The sequence below is a fragment of the Amborella trichopoda genome, chromosome 13 (assembly GCF_054954075.1).
Source record: "Amborella trichopoda isolate Santa Cruz 75 chromosome 13, AtrichopodaSantaCruz75HAP2 v2.0, whole genome shotgun sequence".
NCBI classification, from domain to species: Eukaryota; Viridiplantae; Streptophyta; class Magnoliopsida; order Amborellales; family Amborellaceae; genus Amborella; species Amborella trichopoda.
In genome coordinates this window covers 31,162,844-31,185,420 of record NC_142348.1, presented here as the reverse complement: position 1 = coordinate 31,185,420, position 22,577 = coordinate 31,162,844, and the positions used below count along the sequence as shown (strand labels likewise).

Below are 22,577 nucleotides of genomic sequence, written 5' to 3'. Positions count from 1 at the left end.
AAGGCTTGGGCTGTTTATTAATGCAATATGATAAAGTAGTGGCATATGCATCCAGACAGTTAATAGAATATGAGAAGAAATATCCAATTCATGACTTAGAGTTGGCTGCAATAGTATTTGCCTTGAAAATTTGGAGGCATTATCTGTATGGTGAGAAATTTGAAATATATACAGATCATAAGTGTCAGAAATATCTCTTTTCCCAGAAAGATTTAAATGTGCGACAAGTAAGATGGATGGATTTCCTAAAAGATTATGATTGTACAATCCATTATCATTCAGGAAAGGCCAATGTTGTGGCAGATGCTCTAAGTAGGAAGTCTGTAGGAGTGCTAGCTCATGTAATGATTCGAGAGATGAAATTGTTAGAAGAAATAGTGGTTTGCCATCCGACTCTGCCCCTTAATAGTAGGGTAGGTATTGTTGCCAACATAAGGGCTGAACCCCAACTAGTTCAACGAATTCGGATAGCACAAAAAGGGGACCCTCAACTTATAAAATTATAGAAGAAGTGAAGTTGCGAAAGAGAGACGATTTCCCCATAAGCAGTGAGGTTGGATCTACATCCCAGATGATTAGAATGTGAAGAAAGCTATATTGGAAGAAGCACATCACTCCCGTTATACCATTCATCCCGAGAGTACCAAGATGTACCAAGGCTTGAAGAAAACCTTCTGGTGGAATAATATGAAAAAGGAAGTAGCACTATTTGTTTTCAAGTGCCTAACATGCTAGCAAGTAAAAGCTGAACATCAGAAGCCCGCTGGATTGTTGCAACCCTTACCAATACCAGAATGGAAATGGGAGCACATTTCTATGGATTTTATCTCCGGTATACGAAGAACAAATTCAGGCATGATAACATTTGGGTTATTATGGACTGGCTAACCCAAGCTGCCCACTTTCTACCGATTCGTACGACTGACACTTTAGATCGACTAAGCCAGTTGTACATTAAGGAAATAGTGCGATTGCACGGAGTTCCGATCAGTATTGTATCGGACAGAGACACTCGGTTTACTTCTAGATTTTGGGCTAAGCTCCAAGCGACTATGGGGACAAGACTCACCTTTAGTATTGCTTTTCGCCCCCAAACAGATGGGCAATCAGATATGACTATCTGGACCTTAGAAGATATGCTAATTGGATTGTTTAAGGTTGCAACGTTATAGAAACCACACCTTTTCTAGAAAAACATTTTCATGCGAATCAAATGTGCCAGAGAAAAGCCAAAGCCAGATTAGTCCTAAAATTCTATTTGATGCCTTGTCCGAATCGGCGATCCAGAATCATTGGGTTTGATTCTAGGCAAAACCCCAAATCTTAGAGCATTTGACCTCAAAACTTTGAACCTCCAAGCTTTCAACCTAATTCGCAACTCTCTTCAGTTTTTGTCTGTGCATTGAGCCATCCATATCTCTAACCCTTTCTCACTCAAAACCCTAGCAACTCAACCATGCATTGCCATTGGCCCCAACAAAGCTCAACCCTCCAGCAGCTCATGTCCTCGTCGCCTCATGATTATTCCCCTCATCGCCCCCTATTGCTGCAAGCTAGGAGCTCATAGAAAGCTACAGTGAGTCATTTTTTTTTTTTAGAGCTCAAAAAAGATAAGCACAGATCTAAATGAGGTTTTATTTCTGATATTTTTTTTTTTTATCAAACTCAAACAAGATTAACCCCAAGTCTACAAAGAGGTTTTTTATTTATTTTTTGTTTTGATCAAACCCAAAGAAGATTAACCCCAAATCTACAAAGAGCTTTTCTATTTGATTTTTTGTTTCCTTTTTTATTTTCCTGGTTGCATATTCACAGAGTTTATTTATTTATTATTTATGTTTTAATTTTCTAGTTTGTCACATAAAATTTGATGTGGGCGTTCTCTTTATTGAGAAGTAATATTTGGGGCTCAAGAGTTTGATTATTTTGATTTTGTGTCTATTATGTAAATTCATTTGGGTTTTAGGTGTTTGATTAATTGATCATTGTTGCTATCGTTGGGATTTATATAAATTTTTTGAATTTTTTTTTTTAAATACCGGCCGACCGCCAAAACCCCTTGAAACTGGAACCGATCAGTGGCCGGTTCCGATCAAACCAGGTAACCACCCGATAAGATCGCCTGGCTTTTCCAACATGGACTTAGACAATTGGTATAAAAATATTCTCCAACTTGACCCATGAGAGAATTTTTTTAAATGAAAATATTTTTTAGAAAACATTTCATGGGAACCAAACGTGCCATAAATGACACGTTTTCTATGAGTTCACGTAGAAATGAATCCGTTCTTAAATATTTATTTTTGAGATAGATTTTTGTACCCATTTTTTAAGGGCATGTAATCTCTAACATGGAGATCATAAATATGAAAAAATAAATAAATGTTAAAAAATAAAAATAATAATTTTATGAAAAAAACATTTGGACCATTAGTTTTCGATTGTTTCTAGATGGACCATCCATTTGCATCCATCTTTAAGATGAATGCTTTATAATGCAGAGGAGCAAATGTAGAAATGCGGGATGTCGACATATGAAATAATTTTCCTTCTCTAAAACTTCCTCCTACATTTTTTTTTTAAAGTTTATTTAATATTTTATATTAAAAAAGTTTATACTAGAGGAGGTTTTTTCGATGCCCAAAAATCCTCAAATCAATCATCTCGACCTCTGTATGGACATAAAAAACAATATAGATTTCAAATCTTAGAAATATTGCATCTTGTAATGCAATTTTTGATTGTCAATTTTCATGATTTTTAAATATCCACAAATCTACCCGATCTGTACTATTTTTGAAGCTTTAAATTTTATAATTAGATATAAAACAAAATTTTAGGTGATTACAAAGATTTATAGTGATGAAACAACTTTCAATACTATTTGAAGGTGCGCTTTGCTTTGATTATTTAGGGCCTCAGCCTTATACAAACCATACCCATTTTATAATCCCCACCTCATAAATATTTTTTTTAATTTTTTTTATATTTTTTAGATTATTGGTTTTGACCAGCGTTTTAAAAAACGCCGAGTCGAACCGAACTCCCCCGGTTCGACTCGGGAATAGTGAAAAAGGAACCGGATCGCCCAAAAATCGGAAATCGTCCGGTTCTAGAGAGAACCGGACGATTCTGTACAGTGAATTGCCGATTCACTGTACAGAATCGGCGAGTCCGAACAGTGAATCGGCGATTCCGTACGGAATTTTTTTTTTTTTTTTTATTTTTTTTTATTTTTTTTATTTTTTTTATTTTTTTATTTTTTGGTAATCCATGATAGATTTTTTTGTAATCCATGATCGAATTTTTTGGTTTTTTGTAACCCATAATAGAATTTTTTGTAATCCATGATCGAAATGTTTGTTTTCTTTTCTTGTAATCCATGATCGATTTTTTTGTTTTTTTTTTTTTTTTTGTAACCCATGATAGAATTTTTTGTAATCCATGATCGAATGTTTTGTAATATATGATCGAAATGTTTGTTTTTTTTTTGTAATCCATGATCGAAATGTTTGTTTGTTTTTTTTTAATCCATGATTGAATTTTTTGTTTTTTGCTTTTTTTGTAACCCATGATAGAGTTTTTTGTAATCCATGATTGAATTTTTTGTAATCCATGATCGAACTATTTTTTTCTTTTTTTGTAATCCACGATTGAATTTTTTGTTTTTTTTGTTTGTTTTTTTTGTAATCCATGATCGAATTTTATGTAATCCATGATCGAATTTTATGTAATCCATGATCGAATTTTATGTAATCCATGATTGAATTTTTTGAAAATTTGTGATTTTTTTTGTTTAATCCATGATCGAATTTTTTTTTGTAATCCATGATAGAATTTTTTGAAAATTTGTGATTTTTTTTTTAATCCATGATCGATTTTTTTGAAAATTTGTTTTTTTTTTTTTTTTAATCCATATTATTCAAAGAGAAAACGAGAGAGATGATGATTTTGAGGCCACACTATCCCAGCCATATAATTCACATATCGAGTCCCAACAGCAACAGTGTAGGGATGAGCACGAAATACTGTAAATTAAATGCTGAATGACGGTTCATGTAGGGAAAGAACATATCAATATTCGCATATTCATTCAAAAACATGAAAATTCTTAATGGAGTACCCTCATTTTTTATTGAATTCCTAAAAACCAATATTTATAATAAATTTTAATAATTTTTTCGGATTTTTTTGAAGCTTTATTCTGACCGATTCACCCGATTCCGATCCGGATCGCCGATTTTTCGATCCGGATCGCCGATTCGCCGATCCGGATCGGTTTTTTAAAAGCCCGATCCGGGTCACCGATCCGGTTTTTAAACCATTGGTTTTGACTAATCCTGATTAATTCAAGTGTCGATCGACTATTTCGACCCAGATTTATAGGGTGATCGATCCACAGACCACCACACTGCTTTGGATTTGAAATGGTTTTGTTGTTAAAGAAATAGAGGTTTAGGGTTTGAGGTCGACCTTATAGAAATCACACCCTTTCTAGAAAACATTTTCACGCGAACATGTGCCAGAGAAATGCCAAAACCAGATCAGTCCTAAATTTCTATTTGATTCCTCGTCCTAATCAGCCAGTTAGAATCACCGGGTTTTATAACAGTAGGCAAAACTCCAAACCTCTGAGCATTTAACCTCAAAACTCTGAACCTCCAAGCCTTTAACCTAATTTGCAAGTCTCTAATTTCTCACTCAGAACCCTAGCAAGTCAACCATCCATTGCCACTCGCCCCAACGAAGCTCAATCTGCAGTAACTCCTGTCCTCCTTTCTCAGGTTTATTCCCCTTATTGCCCCCATTGCCGCAAGCTAAGAGCTCATAGAAAGCTACAGTGAGTCCTTTTTTATTGTTTAGAGCACAAAAAAGATAATCACAGATCTAAATGAGATTTTATTTTTGATTTAGGTTTTTTTTTTTTTTCTTTGATTAACCTCAAACAAGATTAACCCCAAGTCTACTGAGAGCTTTTTTATTTGATTTTTTGTTTCGATCAAACCCAGACAAGATTAATACATATTCACAGAGTTTATGTATTTATTATTTATGTTTTAATTTTCTAGTTTGTCACATAAAATTTGATGTGGGCTTTCTGTTTATTGAGAAGTAGTATTTGGGGCTCGAGAGTTTGATTAATTTGATTTTGTCTCTATTATGTAATGTTTTTTGGGTTTTAAATGTTTTATTAATTGATCATTGTTACTATCATTGTTGTTGATGTTTTTGTGTTGTGTCATTAAACTAATTTTCATTTGGTTTTATGAGTTAATAATCTAAATGACCTTTTATTCTTTTTATTTTTATTTATTGATGAAAGCTTATTTAGGAGGTTGTATTATGCAGTAGGATTTGATATTTATAAAACTGGGTTCTATTCTATTGTCATTTGCTTATATAATTTATGGGGTTTTCTGTTATTTGGTTTTTGTACTCATTGGGTTGAAATTTATGGTGGAATATCCTTTGCAGAATGATATATTCTTGGGTTTTTCTGGTTACTTTTGCCAAGGTCTGGGTTTAGTTTTGTTATGCTGTTGTTGAAATGGCGTAATTTTTAACTGGGTAATAGAAAGCCGTGAAATTGAAAATTTTAATTGTTTTTACTTCATTATGTATGTGACAAGTTCATTCTAGATTGAATTGGGATGTTTGCCATATAATTCAGTTTGGAAGTTGTAAGTTTGAACTATTTTACCTGCTTTGGTTTGTTGTAGTTTAGTTTCTGCTTTAGATGTTGTGGCGTGTTGATTTCTCACGTTCTGGTTTTGAAATTTTCTCTTTATTAATACATATTATGCGGTGCACACAATACTGTGTTATGCTTGTATACCAAGTATTTATCTATACAATTTATTGATGTTGTTCTTTTAGTAAAATTATTTGTGACACTTCTCTAATTTTAACCCTCTCGGTTCATATAACTGTTATTTTTCTTTCTTTGTAATATTCATAGGCAATTTAGTTCTTTTAGTCTCTATATTATTTTTTCATGTATCTTGCTTGTTGATTCATAATAATTGTAGAGGTATCGTGATAGGGAACTTTCTTTTAGTTTCACTTTGCTTAAGAATTCTGGGTGATTAACTCCACCTCTCTGGTTCCTTATACTTGTTGCAATTTCATTGAGGCTATTTCTTAATTTACATAGATGCGAGATTAAATTTCAATCTTAACCATACATTGTAAGAAATGCATTAGATAGGTAGTAGTAAGAAAATCCTATTCGAAAAATATACATTACATGCATCAAATCTTGGAAATTCATAGTGAACGGCTAAAACATGATGTTTTGTGCTTTCCCAGCATCAACATTACCAAAGAGGCAAAAATAACAGCACCATGCTTTATTAAACAGGGTTCTCAGCTTTCAGTCTACCAATTTTCACTTTTTCCCAGATTCCAGAAAGTCAGCAGCAGGGAGAATCCTAGGGAATTGCAGAGAAAGTTATCAAACGCACCCTAAACCTGCAATCCCTTCCCAGATCCCCATGGGAGAAGATAGCCATGCTCAGACAGTGCGCGAGCGCAAGCGCAAGAAACTCAAGGTAGAACTCGACGTTGCAGAGGCTTTGGATTCTTACATCGCGCCCTGTGTGGGGTACTTTCCCTCTGGTTTTGATCCTTTAAGGCACAACAAAAATGACGGCGAGCTGAAAATTAAGGCATATCGGGCCGTACCCAATTACAAGTCCTGGTGCATGCAAGTTGTTGTGAGCCCCGAAGGCTCCAATGTGGACTTTGTCGGCACGAATTACACAGGTGAAGCAGCTGTTTCCCAATCCTGCAGCTATGCCTTAGGTGTTCTTGACAAAGAGAAACAAATCCTAACTGTTGTTCCCATTGCTGGAGACAAGGTGAGGGTTCAATGGAAATTATGATGTTTTTGTTATTGTTTTTTCATGGAGAATTTGTTTTTATTGCCGTTGTTCTTGCTAACTTGTGTGCGTCTCGAAACATCATGTCTCTAGAAGCATTCATGCTGATTTGGATCACACATGCATTTCTAAACATTCATGCTATTGTTCCAGTTTTATCTGTTTCTGGTTTTTGGTGAAATCAGTTATTCCTGTCTTTAAAAAGTTTTCTTTTGGTTTTTATTCTTTTGTTAGTGACATACTATGTGCAAATTTCTTTATTTGCAGGTTTTTAGAATGGAACCAAGAGTTAGAGGGCTACAATATGAAGATGCAGTATATGAAGAGCCAAAGGAAGTGGAGAACACCCCGCAAATTAAGAGGTCGGACAAGATCCGGAATCTGACCCTAAACTTTGGAACACGACAGGCTAAACACTCTGTATGAATCTATCTTTTTTCTTTTTCTTTTTGGATGTTAACATCACTAAAATCTCATTAATGGGCAGACTTTAGTTATATTATGCCATTGGAATCTACCTAATTTTTTTCTTTGACAAATCTGCATTATTGCTTGTTTAACAGATGCCAGATAATCCTTAGTTGGTTAGTGCGAGCATAGAACTTTGAATGCCTAGGTACCATTCATTACATCACCATTCATTTTGCCTTAAAAACCCATAGCTAATGTTGACATACAGGTTCTCGTAATTCTCCATTTGCATCAACTAGAATTTTTGAAATTCACTAGCATCTTAGGTAGGGTGATGGCGCAATGTTCTATTGTATCTTTGAATTCAATATTTTTTAAATATTGTAATTCTGGGGACATTAAAATGTTTGAAATTATTATTATTATTATTACTATTATTATTATTGTTATGATTATAATTATAATAATAATTAATTATGCTACATTATTAAGCAAGAGTTAAGGGGTGGACATGTGTTGAAAGAATAAAAGGGGACCCTATCCCTAGAGATGATTTAAGGTAGGCGACCTTAAAAAAAATTAGAGAGATTCACGATGGAGAGAGGGATGTAATTTTTTATGTCATGTATAATTCAAGTAGGAAAAAATAGGGTTTTTGAGGATATAGATTAGAGATTTTAGAAAGTGATAGATAGAAGATGGAAGAAAATAGGGATTTTGAGGATATAGATTAGAGATTTTAGGAGGTGAGAGCTAGAAAGTGGAAGATGAGAAGATTCACGTTAGAGAGAGATTTGATGTCCTACGTCATGTATAATTCAAATTGTAAAAGAGTAGGGATTTTAGGATATAGATTAATGATTTAAGATAGGGTAGAGGGAAATAGATCTTGATCTTTAGGGAGAGAGAATGAGGAAATTTACGTGTGAGAGAGAAGAGGTAATTTGATAATTAAGTGTATTTGGACGTGTCCAAATTTATTTATTTTCTCATGCAAAGAAAAACAATAGGAGTAGTTTGGAACTTTGGACAACCTTAAAAATTATAACTCTCCGTCTCATAAAAGGAACGATCCCTTGGGCAAAAGAGACACATTGGAATGTTAGGAAATTCATAATTTGAATTCGGAGTAGTTAGTAGTTTTCAAATCGAATAAGATTCTGAATGTTTGAATTGGGTTGGTAGATATCTAATTTAGGTTCCTTTTCGTTTTTGAAACGATTAATATCAATTCACTTCAATTGGAATTATCTTTATATGCGTGGGAAGATGGAATAATGAAAGCTTTCATCTTTCATGACCCATGCACAGTCTTGGTACAGGGACATATAGTTTTGGCTTTTCGTGATTGATATTTGTGATTGTAAGGTATGCATTGAAGAGTTACATGGACCTCCTCTCTCGATCACTCTAAATCGATTATTTGGCTTTTTTTTAGTGCTACTTATCTTTTCAAGAGATAAAAAATATGTGAAATAAATATGGAAGTATTTGAAAAAAAATGTTTGGGATGAGCGATGCAGTTGTGTAGGATTTTTGGTGATTTTTATGCAGTCATGAAGGATTCTGGTGATTTGAGTTTGTCCATGTTGTTAAGGAGGAGGATGTAAATATGCAATATGTAATCGTGGGAAGAGTGAGAGAGAGGGGGGAAGAGAGAGAAAGAGCTCAATCTTCTACATTAAGAAAAGGAGGATTGAAATATGCAATATGTAATCGTAGGAAGAGAGAGAGGGAAGAGTGAGAGAGGGAAAGAGAGACAGGGGGGAAGAGAGAGAAAGAGCTCAATCTTCTAAAATAGGAAAGAGAGAGAGGGAAGAGAGAGAGTACTTGTCCTTTTGATGAAGAAAGGGAAGAGAGAGAGAGTACACATAAATTTTAGGGGGAAAAAGAGCGAGAAATCTCCCAACTTACCATATTATATCCTTATCTAAATATAACACATCTTCTAATGATATTTTATATTGCATATTTTCCAAATATAATATATTTTTTAATGATATTTTATATTTCATGTATCTGACATTCTCATTCTTTTTGATGTGTTGGGATCCCATGCTACATATGTCACTAATAGTTGTAATTTAGCGACTTTACTTTTTATTATTAATAACTCTATAAAATTGACAATATTTTCTAACTTTATATACATTATTCCTCAATATTAGTTTATTGTTAACTTTTGATTTTTTTAAAAATAAATTTTCTATTGTTTTAAATTGTGGGATTTGCTACGGTTGGAGACTTAGATTATAGACAATTTGTTTGATCCTCAATATAATTTTCTATTGCCTCTTTTAATATTTAATTTTTACTGTTTTATATAATGAGAATTTTTATTTTAAATTTATATTTGTAATGAAATTTTTGTTTAATATTTTTATTTATTAATTTTTTACTTTTCTTTTATTAGTTTAAATAGAAAATTAATTTATTAAGCCAGAGTTAAGGGGTGGACACGTGTGGCGAAAATAAGAAGGGGCCCTAATTCTATAGTAAGACACATTCCTATCTTTAGGAGGAGAGAGATTTAATAGACCAGTGGTTTAAAAAGCGGATTGGTGACCCGGATCGGGCATCTTAAAAACCCATCCGGATCGGCGAATCGACGATCCGGATCGAGAATCGGTCAGATTAAACCTAAAAAAAAATCCAAAAAAATTATTAAAATTCATTATAAATGTTGTTTTTTAGGAATTCAATAAAAAATGAGGGTACTCCATTAAGAATTTCATTTCTTTGCATGAATATGCGAATATTGATATGTTCTTTCCCTGCATGAACTACTATTTACCATTTTAATTTTTCATCACACAAAAGGATAAACATAGAATTATCATGGATTAAGTATATCATCATACATGGACTATAATAAAGCATATAATTCGTAACATACGATCTAAAAATAAAATGACAGACGACGTCGTTCTTCATCTTGGTCACGCTGGTGCCATTGATTGAGTTCGCATGACAATTTATTGACTCGATCTAAAAACGAATCATCCAAATTAGTGGGCACCTGACTGTACCCAAATCCCTTAGTGCTAGTGTTTTGTTGTGGTTCTAATCCAAAATCCGCGAAGCTTGTCCATATTTCATGTTCATTCCTACCCTCTTGTTGTTGGGACTTGATATGTGAATAATTTGGTTGGAATTGGGTGGCCTCAGAATTATCATCTCTCTCATTTTTTCGTAGATCCCCTTTCCACTCTCCCTCATTAAGTGCAATATCACCGACATCTCCGACGAATTGTGGATATGTTGGCGGGCTGCTTCCTCTTTCATGCTGCTCATCACCTTCAAGATCTTCCTCACCGATAGTCTCAAGGAACGCTCTCTTGTGCAACACTGGCTCCTCTTCTTCTACTACCCATTGTTCTGCTGTGTTGGTGACAAATATTGTGTTCAAGTCTATCGGCCCATAGTCTTCAAGCTTCCTTCTTATTTGTCTTCTTATTTGTCAAAGCTAGGCCCGCCATGCATGTCTGCGCTAGGCCCGCCATGCATGCCCATGTTATAACCATCAGGCATTTAAACCCGCGTTCCTTTTGGTATGTTTCCCTTAAACCCATTCTTGTGACCATCTCCAAGTTATTATTATATTGCTCTTTTGGATCATTCCCGCTTGATGGCGTATATAAACTAGCTATCTCCTCATCCATCCTTTGCTTTGCAATTTTTTACTTTTGGTAGCCTTGAGAAATGCTGCCATATGCTTTCTTATATTATTAGGGACACTATTACACGCAGAAGCATCTCCCTTAACCCCTGCCAAGTGTTGCTTGAACCTATGTACCGCACTACTTATCACTCTTTGACAGTAATTACAAATAATTTTGTCTTTTTTGTTGGGATCAAGTCTGACCCCATGTTGCTATGCAGGGTCTTCCGTAGATCTTGCCATGGTTCAACTTTAATATGTAAAAGGTTAAAAATTAACCTGACAGTTCAACATTAAAAATACTCACCACGTGTAGTGATAATATGTAGGGGTAGTTCATGAAGTTATATTTGTTGTTAATGCAAAATACTTCTATTGACAAAAATATTTTAGTTCCTATTGGGAAAAATATTTTATTTATGCAACATTATAGATAAAAGTAGCCTCTATCAGCCACTACATATAGAACAAAAAATTTACATTGATATAGTATCAATAAAAAATATATTTACAATGGTATAGTAATTCACAATGCCAGTACATATGGACTTGTCACAAATCTTCATTTCGACAAACATGAATTAGTTCGTACTGAGAAAAAAAAATATTTATGCAACATTATAGATAAAAAAAAGTCTGTATAAGTCACACTTAGAATCAAGAACAAAATTACATTAATAAAGTCAGCCTTAATGCCACTACACGTATATTTGACACAAAAAACATTTACAAGGACATAGTCATTCACAATGCCACAAATAAAATTTACAATGATATAGTGGGCACAATCCCAACTCGATTGAATTGATCACAAATACTCGTACATTTCAATTACAAATATGCAAGATAATATAATAAAAAATGCAAGCTCCAAACATGGCTACAACTCAATTATCAAGAACATACATTTTTTGCATTAAAAATTTAATAATAAAATTGAAAAATGCAAGATAATATAATTATCATACATGCCACGATTTTTTTACAATGATATTCACTTTAATTCTTCATGATAATACAGTTTAACAACATGTATTTTTTGCATTAAAAATTAAAAATACATTTTTAATGCAAAATTGCATTAAAAATATAATACAGTTTAACAACATGTATTTGTTAATGTATTTTTTTGCATTAACAACAAATTAAAAAATACAGTTTTGCATTAAAAATATAATAACATGTATTTTTTTGCATAAATAATCTATCAACATGCAATTTTTTGAACTAAAAATTTAACAATAAAAATTAAAAATATTGTTTAATTCCTCATGATAATCAAAACCTGGTCACGATTTTCACTATTTTTAGGAAAATCACGATTTTTCAAAAAAATTGATCATGAATTAAAAAAAAAAAAAAAGGCAGTTCTTCACAGACCCACCTAGCATCAGTCATTCCAACTAAAAAATCCGCCTCAAATCGAATAAATTACATCAAATTGAATACATGTTTTGATAAGCAACACTATAAAGAATCAATGCCCTATAATATTAACACATTATTATTAAAAAATTAAATAAAATCGATTGAATTGAGGAAAAAAAAAAAAACGCAGTTCTTCACGGACATCAGTCATTCGATCTCAAAAATCAAGCTGAAATTGAATAAATCGGATCAAATTGAATAAATCAGATCAAATTTAACACATTCTTTGCAAAATATTGAGTAAAATTGATAGAATGGCGGGAAAAAAAAAAAAAAAACAGCAGTCCAATTTTTCTTCATAGACATCACTCTTTTTTTCTCAAAAATCAAGCTCGAATTGAATAAATAAAATCAAATTGAATATATGTGATGATAAACAACACAATAACGAATCAAAACCCTATAAATTTAGCACATAATTTGCAAAATATTGAGTGAATTTGATAGAATGGCGGAAAAAAAAAAAAACACAGTTCTTAATTGTTTTTCGTGCACCCGTGCCTTCAAATTCAAAATTGATATGTATTCCTCCAAAATAATCACAAATTATGAGCAAAACTTCTGAACAACACTCTTACGATCAATCACCCTGAAATTTTACAAAAAATGATGCCCTCTTTCGCTTGAAATCAGTGAAATGACGGAAACCTTAAAACTCACTCTTAGATCCAAATTTTTTTGATAAAAATTAGTGATTTTTACTACCTTTTACTGACTGAAATGACTGAAAAATTTGAATTAAAGCCTACAAGATTCGATTATAAGGCTGAAAAAGATGAAAAATGATAAGAAAATGACAAAAAAAGATGAAATCCGTGAAGAACACTGTGCAGCCCGTGTTCTTGGGCGAGTCAATGGTGTGACTCGGCGATTCACTATTGGGAATCGCTCGGTTCTCTCTGGACACGGGCGATTACCGGTTTTGTGGTGGAACTGGCACGGGTATTGTCGATTCCCGAGTCGAACTGGGCGAGTCCTGTTCGACTCGCTGTTTTTTCAAACCCTGGAATAGACATTTATTTTAGGATAACTAAATTTGAGAGAGTATGAGTACACAACAGAGAGATGTCAACATTATTTTTATATCTCCACATTTTGTAGAGTGTAGAGACACAAAGATTGTTGCCATATCTTGATTGAGAACGAGGGCGAGCGCACAAGAGAGATATGGAGAATGGGAGATTTTAAGAAATATTTGAGGAGAGAGAGAGAGTACGGACGAGAGAGGGAATGAGATTTCTATGGAAACTTTTTAAGAGTAGAGAAAGAGAATCTCCTAATACAAGATTTTAGGAAACTAAGATTTTAGTAGGATTTTATTTTATAGAAATGATAAAAGGAAAATAGAAGAAGCATATATGAATAGAAGAAGCATATGTAATAAGCATATATATATATATATGGATTTTATTATAATAAGCATATATATAAGAGAATTTTTTTGTATACATATTTTTAACAAAGAGACTTGGAGAAGATATTGAGAGGGGGGAGAGACATGTGTGAATAGAGATTATCCTAATGAGTGAGAATGTTTTTCGGAAGTTTAGTTTGTGCTATTTATTTCTCTTTTTTAGGTAGTGGATAGAGATTGTCCTAATGTGAGAGAGAATGTTTTTAGGAAGTTTAGTTTGTGATATTTATTTCTCTTTTTTAAGAAATATAGATAAACACGTAGAAATCCCATTTAAATCAAGTTTTAGTAAGAAACTTAAACCACCTAGGGGATAAAATCAAACTTATGGGGGAGCAGGAAAAGGCTTATAAATAAGTTCAGGGTTGCATCAGATAAGCATTCTTTCTATTTTTCTCTCTTGCTTAGGTATTCTTCGCTCTACTTTTTTGCAAGAACCAGGTATCTCAACTCTCTCTCTCTTTGCTGCATAGTTTTTCCTCTTTCTTTGGTATGGAATTTCAATTAGTTCCTAATATGAAACCATCTTTGATCTTCTATATTGAATTATTTTGTTCAAATCTGAAATTATTTGATGGTACATATTTATATGAATTATTTAGGTGTTTGTATTTTGGTTAATGCTCTACTAATATCCGTCTACAATTCATTGCATGTTCCCTATTATGAAACCATCTTTTGGTCCTCTATATCGAATTATTTGGTTCAAAACTGAAATTATTTGATGGTAAATATTTATACGAATTATATAGGTGTTTGTATTTTAATTAATGTAATAATGTTCTACTAATTTCTCTGTACAATTCATTGTATGTAATTGTTGTATCTTGCAAACGAACAGAGAGAGAGAGAGAGAGAGGTGTAACTTCTATCGTGAATTTCATTCCCATGCATTCAAAATAGATGATAAGGAAAGGTTTGTAAGTGGGTGACTGATTATGTATTTGTCGTATGCATTACCAAAATAATTCTAAGCATGTGTTTATACATAAAGTGACGTCCTTTTTCTACATATTCCTATGTTAAAATGACAATCGACATTCCTACGTGCAACGCACGTAATCCAGCTAGTTATTAGTATTATTTGCTTTTGACGCATTTGGATGACCATCTGTTGTAATTGGAAGCGCTCATTGGGTGGGCATGGTAGGAAATATTTGCAAGAAAGATTGGCCAAAATGATTTGTTCTATTTGTGTACTTATATGCTTGGGTTTTAGTGATGTTTTCACTAATGGACCGTTAGACGAGCATAGGAATTGAACTAAATGTCTAGAGCCATTGATCTCCATACCTTTGGAATTCTAAAGTACTAAACAAAGGGAATGTTTTAGTCAGTGTTCAAAAAAGCGGACCGCCCAGCGCCTAGGTGGTCAAACTGGGCGGCAGTCCCTCGGCGGCCCCCTAGGCGGTACGGAACCTGCCTAGGCGACCGCTTAGGCGGGCGTCCAGCGTCCAGGCCTGCGCCCGGCCTAGGGGCAGAATATATTTTTTTTGTTCTATTGCTTTTTTTGAAACATAAAGGTTTTTAAGGATGGGTTTTAGGTTCATTTGAAACCTAAACCCACAAGAACCCATTTTAGAGAGAGAGAAACTTCAAAGAAACTAAATTTTGTGATTTTTATTGGATCAAAGTGTTTCTCAAAGTTACGAAAAACGCATCCAAACATCACCTAAGTATATTAGATTTAGTTTTGGAGTTTTATAATTCTATTATAGGGTGTTTTTGATTGTTTTAGCACTTGAAAACATCTCAGAGTTGGGAGTTTGGAGTTCAAGCAATCAAAGTAAATGCAAACCTTTATTTTTTAAATTGCTTGCTTTATTTTGAGATGTTTTCTTCAGATTCTAATCGAAGTGGAGATCCGGGTTGGAAATATGGTTATAACCCGAATCCAAATGACAAAAATTGGAGATTCGCGTTGGAAATATGGTTATAACCCAAATCCAAATGACAAAAATTGCATTAGATGCAATTATTGTGAAAAAGATACAACATGGGGCATAAACCGGTTTAAGAAACATCTTGTCGGTATTAAGGAGAATGTTGCCCCTTGTAAAAATGTTCTTGAAGCTATGAGTGAGGAGATTAAGCAATATATGAGTTTTGTAAAACAAAAACTGGAACAAAATGCTTGTCGTTTGAATAGATCTATTTCTGCTTCTTCTAAAAGAAGTGATCCGGGTGGAAGTATGGTTATAACCCAAAACCAGACGATAAAAATTGTATAAGGTGTAATTTTTGTGAAAAAGATACCAATGAGGGTATTAACCGATTCAAGCATATTAAAGGGAATGTTCTTCTTGTAAAAAGGTTCCTGAAGCTATTCGGGATGAGATTAAACAATTTCTAAATTTAAAAGAACCAGAAAATGATGGAAATGAGCCTTGTTCTATGGAAATATCTTCTACAGGTTCTTTTAGAAATGGTGATCCGGGTTGGAAGTATGATTATAACCCCGAATCACATCGAATTAAATGTAATTGTTGTGTAAAGGATACTAATGGGGGCATTTACTGGTTTAAAAAACACTTTACCGGTATTAAGGGGGATGTTGCCTCATGTAAAAATGTTCTTGAACCTACCAGGGAGGAGATTATACAATATTTGAGTTCATGGAAGTACAAAAAGATAGAAAAGGGTAGAGCAGCCAATACTTCTAGGGCCTCATCTGCACATACTAGTAAGAGGGAGGTAAAAGAAGAGGAGGAGAATGATGCAGATTCAAAAGAAACAGAGGAGGATGAGCGTTATATTGAAGAGGGAAATGACTCTGATGATGATGGTCTCGAATCTAATGCATGTGATGAGGCTTACCCCATAACTTCTGATGATGATGATGATGACTGAAGACTATTGGTGTTGAATGTTGACTATTGTGTCTTATACAGTATATTTTCTGAATTTCTGTATATTTTATTTTTATTTTTATTTTTAGTTTCTAGTTTCTAGTTTATAGTTTCGAGTTCTACTATTTAACTTTTGTGTGTACAGTCTACAGTGTATTAGACTATCAGTGTATGCTTGTATGAGTTTATTGTTTTAGCATTGTATGAAAATATGGATTATGGCCTTATGGATTATCAAAATTCTCTTCTCGACTTCTGTCTTTTTTTTTCAACTGGGATTATGATCTTATGGATTATGGTATTATGGATTATCAAAATTCTTATGGATTATTAGAATCATACTGTCTTTTTTTTTGTTTTTTTTGTTTCTTTCAACTGGGTCTCTTAGGTTCTTGGCGCTCGCCTCGCCAAGAACCCTCGGCAAGTCCATCTAATAATGTAGAGGGATTTTGTGTCTTCCACAACTATCAACTGCCTGTCAAGGCCTGTGGGTTAGCTTATATTCTTTTTTGACATTACATCAAGAATTAACTATTCGTGCTCTTGCTTGTGAGGCCATCCACCAAGAAACAATTTCTTTTTGATTGGAGACAAACCAAATGCTTGTTGATTGATCCTCTAAATATCGAACTGTCATGCTGCTTTTTGAAACATTTGCTTCACTACCATCAGTGGTTTTCTAGATCACTTATGCACTGAATGATTCACAACATATTTCATGTGATATAAAAGTTACGTATTGAATTGTTCCTGCTGTCAACTACAAGAACCTTGTTGAGACCCTTTCAATTTCCCAATACATGGGATTGTAGTTTCCAAACTTTTGCTTCAAACTCTCTCTGGTACAGGGGATTGGACATGTACTAGCACAATTTACTGTATGTGTTAAATCCTGCAAAAGTTATGTATAGGAGTCTGTCTGCTCGCTATCAGCAGCAATATTCTTGCAGGAGACCAAGGGATTGTATTTGAGAACATGAACCCTATTTCACTGCTTGTTCACTTGGGAAGTGTAGTGCTTCTTGGTAGATCTCTTTACAGGTAGCTGGGGAATGCCTGATGCATTGTTTTCTCTGGAAGCTATGCCATCTAATGATCTTTTGGGATGTTTAGAAGGAGCTCAACATTGGAATATGTGAAGAAATATCTACAAAGATCAGTTATTTCTTGTGCTATTAGACTCAAAAAGATTTCAAGGGATGAGACTAGAACCCTTGATTAGAGAGTGGAAGATAGTGACATCTAGTCCAGCATGAGGTCTGGTGTTTTTGGGTTGCTTTCCAGAAAGAACATTGGGCTTAAATATAATGATAGTTATTGAGGGACTCCTAGGTCCTTTGGATTATGGATAGTGAAATAGAATCCTGAAGGTTACTTAATTGTTGTCCAGTTGGCTTTGACACGCAACAGCGTGGATAGAATAAACAACATCCTCATGGGTTTTATGTTATGCAAACATTTTTTCTTTTGGCCATTTGTAATAAACAACAACTTGATCATTTTCAATCTCTGGGCTCCATAGAAGACTGTATGTCCTTGAAGAATTATTGATCATGTGGATGAGATTCTTGATCTCAACATTGTGGGAGGTTGCCTTTAATTTGTGTGCATTATGTTGGAGGACCCCTTCCCTTTGCCCTGGTCCCATTGTTATGACAAATTAATGTGGCTGTGTCGAAATATAAATAATCATTATCATCATCTAAGCCTAATCCCATTTATTTGGGGTCGGTTTGTGTCCACATATAAATGATGTAATTTTTTTGGTTCTTATTGATGAATGGAATTTTTTAATGAAAGAAATTAAAGTGCCTGAAAAATTAAATCCTTGAACAAGTTTGGTTTCGGAGTTGACCACCATGTCAATCCGACAATACTCAGTGCCCATCCTTTTGTTTAGAGACTCTAGACTCTTAGAGTAAATGCATTTTGGGGCGTTGGGAGTGCTATGTTTGATCAAGTAAATGGGTTCCTATTGTCAATGGCTACAAGAGCCATTTAAAATGAGCTTGGAAGGTGGGAGTATTTCCCAGCTTTACTTTATTTAGTATTTATGATATGTAACAGTTATTTGTCCCATGGTATTTCTTGATATATCAAACATTAATTATCCTTCATTGGTTTCAAGTGCTAATGGGATGGTGAGCACAAGATCCACATGTTCATGACATGATTTTGCAGCAATGTGACAGTTTAATGCTTCAAATGCAATGCTTATATTATTTCCTCTTTCACTATAAATATCTCTTTTTACATTTTCTTTAAATCAAACAAGTTATTTTATGGATATGACATTTGATGTAAAATTTGTTGCAGTCTATGAAGAGAGCTGCTGCTTTCATGAAAGAAGAAGACCTTGGAACTCAAGAAGGGTTAGAGGCATATGTGAGTGAAGTCGGTAAGAGTACAAGTGTCATGACTAAAACTGAGGCCCTTTATCAAGCCACAAAGCAAGTTGTTCGTAATATCCCACCTTATGACACTGAAGCTACAACACCCGATAAGGCTTATCTATTGGATAAGATTATTTCCCCAAATGAGTGGGCTGAACTCTCCGATGTAATGGAGCTCGTGGAGGTTGGAAGTTGTGGTGCTTCAGCTTTAAAGTTTAAGATGCAAAATGATTATTATCCGTGCTTCGTCCGCAACCGTGTAGGGAACATTAAGAAGGTTCATGTAAGTTATCTAAGCTTATGGATATCACTATGCTATTGTTAAATTCTTAATTATAAATCCTGAAACTACAACCTTAAACTTGGAACTTTTATGTGATGGAATTTTGTTATGTTTGTGCATGTGTGCATGCACGTGGGTGTAGATCTAATCTACTCATGGGTTCAGAAAAATAGGTTCTTTCAAGCTTTTTAGTTTTGTGCTGGGGTTTTGAGCTCTCTATTTTCCACTTTAGATTTAATGTATTCGCAAGAATCTGAAATTACAGCTTTGAAGCATTTTCCCATAATGGTGTTTTGTTCATCCCTCTCTAATCTCAAATCTACATGCACTGGCACAAATTCATGGTCTCTCATCTATATGCATGTGCAAATTCGTGAGCTTTCTCTCATCTCTATGCACATGTGCAAATTTGTGAGACTTAGCTTCTTGTCTAATTTGTGAGACTAGCTTCTTGTCTAATCTTGTGATTACTTGGATCACTTTCCCTAATGTTTTTTCCTTTGGATTCAAATGGGAAATTGTTTTCAGGATATAGAGGAAAAGAAGAAACTTGCTTGCATATTCTCATACATTACCCACCTTCTAGAGTTCCTTGCCCTCCAAACTGAAAATGAATTGTTAAGGCGCCTTTTGAAGGCCCAAAGCCAGGCAATTTATGATCTGGGAGAAGAGGGAAAGAAAATTTTTGGGGCGGGTTTCAGGATTCCTGGCATGGTTCTAGTGAATTTCTTGAATACTTTCTTTGCTGATCGGAAGGAAAAGTTCACTAAAGAGAAAAATGATATGGTTATCAGTTACATTTTGGTGCTTACGCTTTTTGCGGATGGGTTTACAACTGATCCATCTGACATTTGCAAGGACTTGAAGATGAAATTGCCTACCCTGAGAAAGAGTTATTTAGAGTTGGGGTGCAAACTTTCCACTGCAAAGACGGGATCGATTGTAACACTACCTGCTCCTCTAAAGTTTCCGACATTGACGACGCCTTACAGGAGGAGGAAGTAGATGCCCTCTTGTTACAAGTACTGGTTTCTGGAATCCTTTGTCATGAGTTTTTGGTTCTGAGGTTTGTGTAGTATTTTTTTTTGTTGCGGGCGGGAGAGAGATTTCTATTGTATTGTATTGTTTAATCTTGCTTGAAACTCGTTTGAATGTCCAGGAGAAACACTATGTATTACTGCAGTATTCTCATCGCTTTAGGCCAAACCTCTGTGAAACTCCCGAGGATTCAATGATCTGCTTTGGAGCAGGGATTATCAGCAGGGTTTTATATGCGAGTCCAGTGCTTGCTGCTCATTTTTGAAGTATCGGCATATGCTGGGGCATGCCTGAGTGCATCAGTGACTTTTGTTGGTCTAAAAAGTAAAAAGCCCTTGTGAGAGTTTTGGTAGTGATATTAATTTTGGCCAACTTTTAAAGATAAAGGTAAACTTGCACAAGATTATGCTTTTTGTGAGGTGGTTCTTTTTGAGGTCAAAAGATTATGTGCTCCCTTTTTTTGGTAAAAAAAACCATCCAGGAGTATTTTTATGACCCCGTATTTCGGTGATGTAACCTCCTCAACGAGACGCCTTTAAAAAAATAAAATAAAAAATCATATACATTCTATGTGCTTGAACCAAATACATTCATAAATTCAACAAAGATGGATGCGAGTGTTTTGAAATTCAAAATTTCTTTTTCTTTTTTTTTAGGAAGTGCCCGTGGTGATTCTAAAGTAGATCAATTTTATTTTGAGAAAATACCGTCAAAGTTTTTTTATTCGAGGGAGCAAGTTCGGTATATAGTCCCATTTAAATGATTGTAGTGACTTTATAGAAGTAATATTGTAGTAATGTATTTCATCCAATTTAGATTTGACACTGTTTTAAAAGATGTGTTTAGATAAATGGTTTAAAAAATGGATCGGTGCTTCGGATCGAGCACTCAAAAAACCCATTCGGATCGGTGAATCGGCAATTTGGATTGGGAATCGATCGGATTTAGTCTTAAATTTTTTTAAAAATTTATTATAAATGTTTTATAGGAATCCAATAAGCAATGCAAGTATTCCATTAAGAACTTTCAATTTTTTGCATCAATATGTGAATATTGAGATGTTTGTTCTCTGCATGAGCTATTGTTAACCATTAAATTTACATCACACAAAAGAAGAAGCATGGAATTATCATGGATGCAGTATATCATTATACATGGATTATAATAAAGCATATAATTCGTAAAATACGATCTAATATCAAAATGAAAGATGATCGTTTTTCATCTTGGTCACATGGGTGGCATTGATTGAATTCGTATGACAATTCATTAAAAAAAAAGTTACAATGATATAATATCAATAAAAAACAGTTTACAATGATATAATATCAATAATAAAAAAAATTACAATGATATAGTCATTCACAATGCTACTACATGCAGACTCATTATAAATCTTCATTTTGATGAGCATGAATTAGTTCCTACTGGCAATTTTTTTTTATTTATGCAACATTATAGGTAAAAAGAGTATGTATAAGCTAAACTTAGAATAAAGAAAAAAAAATAAATTTACATTGATATAATATTAATAAATTTTTTTTTTTACGATGATATAGTCATTCACAATACCACGACATGTAGACTTGCCACAAATAGTATTTATAATGATAAAGTCATTTATAATCCCATTACATTTATCAAGATAATATAATTATAAAATATGTATCAAGAACATACATACATTTTATATATCAACATATATTTTATTGTATTAAAAATCTAACAATAAAAATGAAAAATACAAGTTAATTTATCATGATAATCAAAACTTGGTCACGATTTTTCAAAAAAAATTGAAAACCATGAACAATCATGATTTTTTAAAAAATGGATCACCAAAATTTGTTTAATCACACAAATAACACTAATAATCGTATGAATACCATTGTTATCCTCAACACCCATCTGAAATCATTCAAAATGATGTCCTAATTCGGCTGAAAATTTTAGTTTGGTGGATTTTTGAATTCTTTCTAAAAATTGAGCAATAAAAATTGGTTAATCCTACAAATTACACCCAAAATCATATGAAAAAAAATATTACGTTAAAAAACCATCTGAAATAATTCATAATGGTGCTTTAATTCGTCGAAAATTTATAGTTTGGAGAAAAAAAAAAACCCTAATTGTTCTTGAGAAAACCGTGACTCAAAATAAAAAATCCAGCACAAATCAACCAAAAAAGAGAAAATAGGCTACAATTTATGGTTAATAAC

The 22,577-nt window shown here is 33.7% G+C and overlaps 1 protein-coding gene across 9 annotated transcripts; it reads left to right on the top strand.

The window, feature by feature from the left end:
• The first annotated feature begins 4,461 nt into the window (after positions 1–4,461).
• LOC18440290 (DNA-directed RNA polymerase I subunit rpa49) lies at positions 4,462–20,759 on the top strand. 9 transcript variants are annotated; one of them, XR_016047337.1, is made up of 6 exons: positions 4,462–4,784; positions 6,362–6,860; positions 7,149–7,301; positions 18,961–19,320; positions 19,849–20,386; positions 20,480–20,759. XR_016047337.1 is itself a non-coding variant. In XM_088855509.1 (5 exons), exons 2-5 carry the CDS (start codon positions 6,495–6,497, stop codon positions 20,323–20,325), a joined length of 1,356 nt encoding a protein of 451 aa, XP_088711635.1. In that variant the 5' UTR covers positions 4,462–4,784; positions 6,403–6,494; the 3' UTR covers positions 20,326–20,759. The 9 variants fall into 9 exon arrangements, 5 of the variants coding, with proteins under 5 accessions (XP_088711635.1, XP_088711634.1, XP_088711632.1 ...); XR_016047335.1 differs by having other exon boundaries at positions 4,462–4,840; positions 6,403–6,860; XR_016047334.1 differs by having other exon boundaries at positions 4,462–4,840.
• Positions 20,760–22,577: the final 1,818 nt, after the last annotated feature.

Coding starts and splice junctions, on each gene's coding strand:
- LOC18440290 (XM_088855509.1), top strand. CDS start 6,495: ATGGGAGAAGATAGCCATGCTCAGACAGTGCGCGAGCGCAAGCGCAAG. Junction 7,302..18,960: donor CACGACAGGCTAAACACTCT/GTATGAATCTAT, acceptor AATTTGTTGCAG/TCTATGAAGAGAGCTGCTGC. Junction 19,321..19,848: donor GGAACATTAAGAAGGTTCAT/GTAAGTTATCTA, acceptor AATTGTTTTCAG/GATATAGAGGAAAAGAAGAA.